The sequence below is a fragment of the Aplysia californica genome, unplaced genomic scaffold (genome assembly GCF_000002075.1).
Source record: "Aplysia californica isolate F4 #8 unplaced genomic scaffold, AplCal3.0 scaffold00031, whole genome shotgun sequence".
Lineage (NCBI taxonomy): Eukaryota > Metazoa > Mollusca > Gastropoda > Aplysiida > Aplysiidae > Aplysia > Aplysia californica.
This window is the reverse complement of record NW_004797301.1, coordinates 1,480,222-1,491,346: the sequence shown is the minus strand read 5'-3', so window position 1 is coordinate 1,491,346 and position 11,125 is coordinate 1,480,222. Positions and strand designations below refer to the sequence as shown.

At 39.0% G+C, this 11,125-nt stretch overlaps 2 protein-coding genes across 3 annotated transcripts in view; one reads left to right on the top strand and one right to left on the bottom strand.

Moving 5' to 3' along the window:
• LOC118479164 (rho GTPase-activating protein 17-like) overlaps nt 1-795 on the bottom strand; it is an 11,990-nt gene extending 11,195 nt beyond the window's left edge. The window contains exon 1 of the mRNA XM_035973805.1: nt 714-795. The gene's annotated coding sequence lies outside the window, so the exon portion shown is untranslated. The remainder of the gene's footprint in view (nt 1-713) is intronic.
• Nucleotides 796-1,108: 313 nt separating this feature from the next.
• Nucleotides 1,109-11,125, top strand: part of LOC101856316 (beta-glucuronidase) — a 20,606-nt gene continuing 10,589 nt past the window's right edge. Inside the window, exons 1-6 of one of the 2 annotated variants that reach the window (XM_005091521.3) lie at nt 1,109-1,644; nt 3,868-4,044; nt 5,063-5,238; nt 7,107-7,249; nt 8,497-8,693; nt 10,831-10,959. In XM_005091521.3, coding sequence (XP_005091578.1) covers nt 1,447-1,644; nt 3,868-4,044; nt 5,063-5,238; nt 7,107-7,249; nt 8,497-8,693; nt 10,831-10,959 — 1,020 coding nt within the window. In that variant the 5' untranslated portion in view covers nt 1,109-1,446. The remainder of the gene's footprint in view (nt 1,645-3,867; nt 4,045-5,062; nt 5,239-7,106; nt 7,250-8,496; nt 8,694-10,830; nt 10,960-11,125) is intronic. The other variant, XM_005091522.3, reaches the window with a different exon arrangement.

Genomic DNA, 11,125 nt, shown 5'->3' with positions numbered 1-11,125 from the left:
TACGCTTCGGCCGGGTCCGCAAAATCGCCCGTAAACGGGGACCAAATTTTCGCCTCGCGGGAAAGCCCGATTGGCATTGCTATAATATAATAAATAGTTGAAACAATAATATTACAACAACTTACAAGTAAACAAAGCAAGAAAAGTGAAAAGCATTCTCAAAACAGAGACCCAGACACTGAGTGAACACTGTGTAGTTCAAAGTTGACTCATCACTCAGCACCATCTACAATTAACATTACACTACATTTTCAGTGTTTTTACTAATCTTGACATTATCCACTGAACATCACTTTCAAATGTTACTGTTGTAGTGTAGATCTAGATCTTGTAACTACTCTGCCGTCTCTGCGTACACGGTACAGTACCTTAACACACTACGACTACTGGTTGAACCAGAACTGATTAAAAATGGGAAAGCCTTTTAAAACTGTTGGTCACATCTAGATCTAATCTAGATCTAGATGAGGAATATGACACAAAAAACGTTCTCTGGGACTTCATAGCGACTACTAGATCTAGCCCTAAAGCTAGATTCTAGTACGGCAGTGTAAAGTGATCATCAGAGACAGCAACGTTAGTCTCCGGCAGTGTCTGTTCTGTGTAGTACAGTGACTGTGTTGTGTACGGTACTGGAGTCAAACCAAAACATGTCAATGCATGTTTCACAATTCCATCTTCGTCAATTGAAAATTTACAGGCCATTCAATTACCTCGATCAGTCCACATTCTGTGATTTTAAGACAATATATATTGACAGAAAAGGAAGTATTGTGTTAGATTTTCCTTTGAAATGATAAAAAAGACATTTCGAAAAGAAAAATCCTTTTCAAGTTCAGCCGCTTCGGATAAAGTATTTGTTTACAAAGGTTACTTCCGGGGTTAGTGCGTGTCTCATGAGGTGTAATTGTTCTATTTGTTAAAAAGTTAAACTTGATAACTTTCCTCAATTTATATATTTTTACTGACATAAAATACGTTGATGTGGGTAAAAAAAACTGTATTGATAAATATGACAGCTGTAATAGAAAAAATAGAATTTCTTGAGAATACTCCCTTATCTATTTTTATCTCTGTCATGTGTTTTGAAGGCCAAAAGTCATGTGACCAACATTTCCTCTGAAGTGAAGTGGAAAACTTTGATTGCGCTCTATCGGCGCCGTAACTGATAACAACATAATTAATAGTGCTGCTCAAGAGCAATTGAACTTTTTGTTTTCGTGCGTATCTGTCTCAATTGCCGGCCAATTGCGTTCCGTCATGAGAAGCTGTTTTGCAAACGACAGTGCTTTCTCGCAGTCATTGAAAGCTATTTAGGACGCCTCTCGACTACATATCGGCAGTTGTGTGTGTGTTGATTGAAGACACAACTTTCTTCACTGCCACGCCCACATTATATATTTACTTTTCTGTCTGTTCTCTTCTATTGTATTTCCGCTTTTCAAAATGCGGCTTCTCATCAGTTTTATTTTGATTTACCAACTGGTATCTATAGTGGATTGTGGCAGTGGTATGCTCTATCCCAGGGACTCTGAAAGCCGTCAAACGAAGTTCCTCGATGGGTTGTGGCTGTTCAGGGTAGACTCGTCACCAGCAAGGAATGAAAGTTTTGTCCAGCGATGGTGGGAAAAGTCACTTGCAGAGGTGAGCAAAGGGGTTTTGGTTGTTGTTGTTGTTTTTTTGTTTTATGTTTATTATTGTTTGTTTATAAGATTTTCAGATGCTTTTGCTGGAGAAGTATTGTAATTACCTTCAAATTATGTCCATGTATAAATGGATGTGTTTTAGACACCTTACATAGTTATTTTTCTAAAAGCAGCGCTATTCGGACTCAAGACTCAATAGCCTCCCATGGCTATTCGGAATCAAACTCCAATGCATGTACAGGATGTGAAGCGGACGGGCAATTCGGTACCTGCTTAATTATGGCCTTCCTCGGTTTCTATGATCTTACCAAAATTTTCTACACAAATAAAGAAAAAAGTATTAGTGGCGGGTGACGTCAAAAGTGAATAACAGTTGTAAAATCTGAAATACCACACCACAAAGTCAAAGGGCAAATGCATGGAAATGGCAATCCAATCTGAGCTCAAAGCAATAATAAAAATGGAAAATAAAAGTTTCAGAACAACAACCAAGGTGTATCAATCTAACCCTGCTTTATTTGACGAGAAAGACAAATTCATTGATTACTTGGAATTCCAGTTAGAAATTGAGAAGAGAAAAGTTAAAACCGTTTCATAGGGAGCAAAACTCAGTCATTCAAAATAACGCGCTTTGGAGTTTTTGTGTCCGAATAGCCACAGCAGGGTTATTCAGAGACTTGAATCCGAATAGCCTCTTCGTTTTTGAAATGACTTAACCTCACTGAAGAAAAGAAAAGGGTAATGCATGGAAGGAAAATGGGGAAAAGGAAGACCAAGGAGTAGGCCTAGAAGATGGCCTCAGGATATCTGTGACTGGATCAGAACATGTATTATCCTAGCTTCTGCGTTTGTTGCCATTTTTTTTGGCCAAAAGTTGCCACAAAAATGGCAAAAGTTGCCATAAAAGTTGCCATTAATGTTCAAGCTTTCTACTCTCTGTGACGACGTATATATATATAGCAATATAATGATGATAGAGGTAACTTAATCTAAAGCATCCAGAATATCATTTGTAGCCACATAGAGTGTAAAAACATAAAAAGTAAAGATTTCCCAACAGAATGAAATGAAAATTAGAACAGCACATAAACAACCACAAAAATTACCAAATAAGAGCGTGTGTCCACCTTTCCGAAGATTGATCTTTTTAAGTTTAACCCTAAACGTGTGTAATTCAAGATAAAGTACAGGATATTACATGTAAATTATGGAATCACACACAAGGAGCCTGCCAGTGTCAGTATTCGGTTTTGATGGAGACACGCTCTAACATAGCTCAGTTATATTTTTAAAATTGTAGGAACAACATCAAATTAAATGACATTACGTTATAATAAAAACACACCAAAAAATAGAAAAACAACACATAAGGACAATAACGGAAAAAAATTAACACACCAACAAATTAAAACCCAACAAAGAGGGAAAAAATAAAAGACAAACTGTAATATAAATATAGTATCTACATTCTTCGCATGAAAATAACTATACACGAACACCTTCAAATTATCAAAATACATCTCTAATGTTATGAAGTAGCTTTTTTGTTGAAAAATGCCAAAAATCACGGCCGCGACAAACGAAGATGCTAGATTTATCGCTTCAGGGAGAGGCAGAAAATGGGGCAAAAAAAATTTTATAAATTCAATAGCACATCTGACATTGTGCAAAGGCTTATGACGAGGATCATTGCTTTCAATTCCTTTCAATAAGTATATTGAGTTGAAAAGATGGAACCTTATCTTTAGGTTTCATTGTGAATTAAGCTTTACTCCCTGTTGTAAATGATAGACTGCTGTGAATGGACTGGCTTGAACAGCAGTGTCGGAAAAAGTAGGCCTACTGAAATGCTGACACCTGTATCTAGTAACCTGTCACGACATTCCAAAAATAGAATAATGCATTAAAAAATTATATTCATGATCAAATTACTTTGGCTAAATCATGGCATTTTAAATTACCTCTGAGTCTGTTTTATAGACCCTTTTCTTTGTCATACTCTCTATAAATAAGACTTTAGTAGAAATTGGTAGTTTTATTATATGATGGCATGGACCTCCCACATTTGTGTTGTTTTTAGTCTATGGCAAAGCTAAATTTGTATACTTGATGCCCACATTCCTAATACAATGCAAAATCATACGAGCTAGGTGTGTTCTTTTTGCCTTTGCTCTGATAATGTTTCTTTCACATTCATATAGTTCTGTCATTCTATTTCCAGTCTGGTCCAGTGATTGACATGCCTGTCCCTTCCAGCTACAATGACGTGACACAAGACAAAAGTCTCAGAGACTTTGTTGGATGGGCTTGGTATGAGCGTTCCTTTTATGTGTCCCAAGACTGGACCAAGCAAAGAATTGTGCTACGTTTTGACAGCGCTCATTACTACTCTAAAGTGGTAAGAATAGATTTTCATATATGTCCCATGGTTGACACCCTTTGTTATGAATAAGGACATCCATACTTCTGGCATTTCTGTCTTTGCTTTTGTCAATACTCTTTCTGAGTGCAGTTACAATGAGGGTGGATCAAAAAGTAATGGAAGTTGTGAAAGACTTCAACAACTTTGAATGCTCAGACTTGAAATTTTCTGTCTTTCAAGTCTCTCTGACTTTGTATTCAGAATTTTTAAGGCATGATGCATCGCTTCATACATCTTTGACAGGCATCAGGTGCAGAATCTAATGTTTAGGCCTTTCAATATTTCGAACAGAAAACATGAGTTCAGTTCTCTCATGTGGAAGTTTTCTTTATCTCTTATTGTTTGTTTTCTGGGACATTCCTCAGCCAGCATAAACCCTGACTGGTAGGGTTGAAGTTGGCCGCCTCTTAAAAGATTTAGTGGCTAAGTGAGTAGTGTGTTTAGATTCAAGAGTAAAGTCAAGCAAGTGTCGGTGACACAGGGATCGGGTGGGTGGCCACTGGGGTGTGTCCTTGAGTAGGACACAACAACCCTAGCTAAAAAATCAGGACACTGCACAGTGGCAACCAGAAATGGCATGCATGGTTGTGAAATTGTTTTGTATTTGTGTAATTGTGTATTTATTTATGTATGTGTATGTATTTATGTTGATTACTTGATTACTTGATTACTTGATCCTGGGAACAACATCATAGCATTCCGGGCATTGCCATACGTGCTCTGCTCCCCGCTCCAATATCCACCTCAGAGTATCCATCTTCTGATCGTTCTGGTGTTTATTTGGTTAATAAGCAGTCTTTCCATCCATGTATTCCTTTATAATTATGTATGTGTGCGTGCGTGCATTTGTGTGTGTGTGTGTGTGCCATTGTAAACCAAATTGCTCTTCTGGGATCAATAAAAATGTAATTTATTTATTATTTTATTTTATTAGATTGCATCTAAAATTTCATTTTAAAGACATTTGTATTTTTCCCCCTGTCTCTCTCGCCAGTGGCTGAATGGCAAGCCCTTGATGGAGCATAATGGAGGCCATCTTCCCTTTGAGAGTGAAGTGAACTCTTTTCTCATCCCTGGAGGAAGTAATCGGATAACTCTTGCCCTAAACAATACTCTTACCCCAACGACATTACCACCTGGCACAATCAAATATGAGACTGACCACACACAGTGAGTGCTCTGAGTCGTATTTCCTTTTATTTTGTGGGAAAAGTTAAGTTCAAACCCCTCATGTCTTCGTGCTTCACAAAGATAATTCTGTAAGACATAGCACCAAATGCACTGTGCGACCCCTTTGGTGACCCTAGATCTGGGCATTTTGTCAAGTACCTTCAAAATGGGGATGAGAGTGAAACTTTACTTTTACCTGTTTTATATTTTTGCAGTACTGTAAGAATCCACTTTAATTACTTTTTCAGACCGCTTTTTCATAGTATTTTATTGTTTTTGCCCAATGGGGTGCACTGTTCTAAGATTGCTCCCATTTATTTTTAAAGCAATATTTTTTCTCTTGCACTTCTAGCTGAGGTGGAAGAAAACAAAAATCCTCATAGTGAGCAGTTTTAGATTCTTGTTTAGTGATTACTTAAAATGCTCCGTCTCTGTACTTCTTTCACCCTGGTATTGAGTATAGGTCATACTAGGCTGCACCAAGGATATGCCTGTTATCTGTATGAGGCATGTATTGGGCCTCATGTCAGTGGAAAACAGACACAAAGTGGCTCAGTTCAGGGCATAATGAGGATGACGGCTGATAAGCAACACCCACTTCACGAAGCCATTGGAGCAATCAAGGGATATCGCCTAAAACGAGGAGCTTCTTGGATGGCGGAGGCTGAAAACACCATCAAGGAAGTCTGCCCACTGGAAGATATAAAGCGGGGGGAGGAATGGATAAAGATGAATGAGAGACGGCAGGGAGATTTTGGGAAGGTAGTGATTACGCTGAACAGAGAATGTAGAGAATAGCCGCAGGGGGCGACAGATGCCGAGATACGACAACTGATTGAAGAAAACTCACGGCACGGAAACGTGGTTGTATACACGGATGGATCTGTTAAACGAGGGGAAAATCTCCATGGGGCTTCTCATCAAGAGTGAGTGGCAGACTGGTGCAGGAACAGCAGAGAGCATACGATATGACAACATCTAGCATGAGAATGGAGATAAAGGCAATCACTCAGGCTCTCAAATGGGTCACAACAACTCAACAAGCACATGTGATCTTTGTCACAGACTCTCAGAGCACTCTGAGGAAGATTGAGAATGGGAACCTTAGAGCTGAATGGACCGAGCTCCTGAAGAAGAAAACACTGAAAAAGATCACTTTGATCTTCTCCCAGAGCCATGCTGGAGTCAAGGGCAATGAGCGGGCTGATGAGCTCACTGGGAAAGCAAGACCTGAAGGGAAGCAGTGCCCTGATAAACCTGAAATTGTACGATCAGTCAGGGAAAAACGAGAAAAAGAACAAGAAGAGTCGGAATACCATCATCTTGAGCGACTTCATGAGCTTGGATTTGGATGGGGTGCCTGCAGAAGTTCAAGACTTAGTGGGAGGAGCAGAAGGCTATGGAATCAACCATTGCTTGGAACCGTCAGCATCTACACGCTTCGAGATGTGGTTCTCCAGGGGACGGAGCGCTTATGGGGATGCCCCTTGTACAGTGATGCCGGTCCTCCACTCAAGTAAACAAGTATTGAGTATAGGTCATCAAAAAGGGCACTCCAACTGTCTTTTTTTTCAGGTCGATCCTCTCTACCTCCAGCCAGCTATGCCGTATCTGTCTGAGGTCCACCTCCAGATATCGTTCCCAGATGGATCTTGGACTTTCTCTCTTTCTCCCCCCTTGATGATTTCATCTTTGATCTCTCTCTCTTTTGGCTTGTTCTTTCCCGTAGTTGAGCTTTTGTGACTCAATCGTACCACTTGATCTCCACTATCCTTCTTAGACATCCATTTATAAAGCTTCGCAGTTTCCTTGCTGCTTTCATCTTAGATAGCAGCAAATAATTTAAATAATTTCTACTCCTAAAACAGATATCCTCCTGGATACTTTGTCCAAAACTTGCAGATGGATTTCTTTAACTACGCAGGCATCCACCGGCATGTTCGCCTCTACACCACGCCAAGCAATTACATTGATGATATCACCATTCTGTCCGATATCTCAGGCAGTCAAGGTATGTCCATTAAACTCCTACCTTTTTAACCATCTTGTAAAATAAGTGTATGTGGGTGCTTGGTGGGCGCTCTGGTGTGGTTTGCTCCATCTTTCCTATCAAATATCCTTTTTCCTTATCTTTCCTCTTTTTCTTTGTATGTTACCTGTTACTCTCTAGTAATACCTCTAGTCTTCGGTTCTTATATGACCAAATTGTGTTGCAAGTACTGTAAAACTCATACTGAGACTTAAACTAAACTAAAATAAGTATATTATTTCTATGACCATAAAATTATTTACCATCAGAATACCGTTGGATTATGATCAGATTATTGATTATGTGTCAGCTTAAACGTTTTAATGTTAACAATAATGAATTCTTCATTTACATCGTATAATGCGTGGGGTAATGAATCTGTTTGTGAGTGCAAGCATATATTTGTAATGTGTGTATGTGTCTATGTGTGAGGAAGAGAGGATGTGTCAAGAAAGAGTATAAATTATGAATGAATGGGCTCATGTACTTGTTTGTGTGTGTTTGTGAGAGCATGTGCATGTGTGTGTCTGGGAGTTGTGTGTGTTTGTGTGAGTGAGTGAGTGAGTGGTGTGAGACCCCAAACCAATATGCCAGCGTCAAGTGAATAAAGATTTATCTTTCTATTTTATGTGCTTTTTTCTTTCATCTGCCTACTTTCCTTCTTTTGCCTCTTGATCACAAGAATTCCTAACTTTATCCGAATCAAGAGAAGAAATTTTAGAAAACCATTTTTGAAATTTTTGGAAGTCATTTTCTTTCTTATTTTAAGTATATTTAATCTAGATTTTCACACAGCGTCTTTTTAAACGTTTATGAAAACAATATGGGTAAAAGAGCAGTAGTCATAGCTATTAATTTCTGTGCGTATTTGTCCAGCCATTAATCAACTACTAATAACAATAATAAATTACATTTTCATATATCACATTTCCACTTGGAAAGTGCTCAGTGCACTTTACAACAGTACAAAGAACATAGTTCCAAAAGGAATCCTGTCACCCCCCCCCCCCCTTTCTCTCTCTCTCTCTCTCTCTCTCCCTCTCTCTCTCTCTCTCTCTCTTTCTCCCGCTCTCTCTCTCTTTTTCTCTCTCTCTATCTCCCTCTCCCCCTCCCCTCTCTCTCTCCCCTTCCCCTCCCTCTCCCCCTCTCTCTCTCTCTCTCCCTCTCCCTCTCCCTCTCCTTCTCCCTCTCTTTCATCAAGCCGTTTGTTTATATTCTTGTTCTTGCAGCCAATGTCAGCTACCAAGTCGCAGTAGCCGGCACCAGTGCGCCCACCTCTGCAAATGTCTCTGTCTCTGTGCTGGACAATCGTGGTCAAGTGGTTGCAAAAGGTGTCGGTCTCTCTGGGGTCCTATCTCTGAACAACCCCACACTCTGGTGGCCGTTTGGTATGAATGATTCTGTGGGATACAGGTATCTTCTGGAGGTATGTATAGTTACGGAAGTTGAATGTAGCCTACATTAAATGTTTTTCCAAAGTAATAATAGTAATAGTAATATTAAATAATAAATGACATTTATATAGCGCTCAACCCCGATTAAAGTACACAGGCTCTTTACAATACAATACAGTGTACAACAGTAACTAAAATGTTGTGTTCTGACCAAAAGACAATCACTCCAAATATTCATCTTATTACTTATTCTCGAAATTTAAAAACAGAAATGACTTCAGCTGACATTCGAATGAATCAAAAGTTCTGATCTCTGTTAAAGTACTTTTTGTTGATTTTAGATTTTGTTGCAAATGTTTCTCACCCCTTTTTAAGTCCATTTTCCATTTGACATGAATGATTCCGTGGGATACAGGTATCTTCTGGAGGTAGATCTATGTGGTCATGAAAGTAACCTGCTTTTTATTGAGTTTTCTCTAATCAAGGAAAAAATGTCTCAAGTACTTGTGTTATGATTGTGAATTTTTTTTTGTTTTTGCTTTGTTTTGTTTTTTTGCTTTGTTTTGTTTTTGTTTTGAATGCTTTGAACGATTCTGTGGGGAGAGGTATCTGCTGGAGGTGTGGGTGCACCGAAGTTATCTCTTCAGTCAAACTTTCTTTTTTTTTTTTTTTTTAAATTAAAAAAAATAATGTTATGCTTCCCCGTGGACATACAGTGGAGTTGGCAATCCGAAAACAATGGTAAAATGGTGGCGTCGGTGGCCTAGTGGTTAGGCTCTCGGACTCGCAACCGTAAGGTCGTGGGTTCGAATCCCGTCAGGGACCCAACGTTGTGTACTTGGGAAAGGCACTTTACACGAATTTTCCTCACTTCACCCAGGTGGGAATGGGTACCCGGCTACAGACAGCGAAAGATCTTGTCAGTTTGTTAGTGTTTGAGCGCTTAATCGGCTGCTTGCACTGTATGCTTCCCGGGAAGCTGAGAATGTTTCGGAGTGTTCTATGGTCTGCTGGGGTAATAATATAGTGTAATGCGCATAGAGCCTGCTGTTGAGCGGGGATATGCGCTATAAAAATGCTATCTATTATTATTATTATTAAATCGAAAGAAAATAAAAGCATTTGTAATCTGCAGCGTGCATTGTATGCTTCCTAGAAAGCTGAGAATGTTTCTAAGTGTTTTAAAGTCTGCTGGGGTAATAATAGGTGTAAAGCACATACAGCATGCTGTAGGGTGTGGACTTGCTCTATATATATAGGCCTATTCAATTAATAGGGGGGAAGGGCTGTCATTGTCTGGAGCTTATGGTGTTCGCTTTTTTTTCAATAGGTCGCAGGTTCAAAACCTGACAGGAATGGAAAATGTTCTTCTCTAAAAATTAACCATTCCAGCCCCAGCCATTTTTGTGCACTCCCTAACCCCAGTCCCAGTCAATACAGCAGTATTTCAGAAACACGCTTTCTAAAAAGTGATGTACTACTTTTGTAATGAGTTTTAGATAATAACATGTAACAATGTTTAAAAGTAAATGAACAAATATTATGAAAATTAAAGTTTAATTATATTCGCTAAGATTTTTTAATGTGCGATTTCGGTGCCCCCAGAACTGAGAATATACGCTCTTGGGACAGTTGGAGGTACTAGCGCTGCTGAAAATATACATGCATGGGGCTGGAAGCGTTATATTTTTACTTTCACCTCCTTTCCTGCTCTCTAATCATGTTCTGTCATCTGCTTTCATCTCTTCTTTCTGCCCCCTCCCCTCTCCCCTTTACCTCCTCCTCAGAGCTCTTGACTCTTTCTGCAGCCTTTCTACTGCTACTCCTCGGCTCCTTCTTACTGCTGTCTTTCAGCCATACCCCTGATCTTAGTGATCCTAAATTTGATAACAGTAGGTTTCAGCTACTACAAAGGCAAAATTCATAATTCCTACCAACCTGAAAATGTTTGAATTAATGTGTCCGGCGCGCTCATATGACCTTATGCAGTTGCAAGCACCATAAATCACTTACCCAAGCAAAAACAAAAATACTATCATTATTATTATTATTGTATATTTTATTTATGCAGGTATTTCCCCCACCCCGAAATATTAGCTAACATCAACTCTGACGTTTTGTACCCAACACCATTGACATATTGTCTTGCATTTTTCTTTATGATGAAAGGTGAGAGCCAATGGTGATGTCTACCGCCAGCCATTTGGTATTCGCACTGTCAAGGTCACAGAGAATCAGTTCTTGATCAATGGGAAGCCTTTCTACTGCCATGGAGTTGCCAAGCACGAAGACTCTGATGTAAGATTTTTCTCTTATTTGTGAATTTGCTCAAGGATATTTAAGGATATTATATACTTTGCAGTTTTCATTATGTTTTACTTTTGGGGGGGGTTTTCCTACTTCTTTTAAGGTTTTATTGTTTTGTTGGATTTTTTAAATTTTTTTTTTAATTTATCGTTACTGT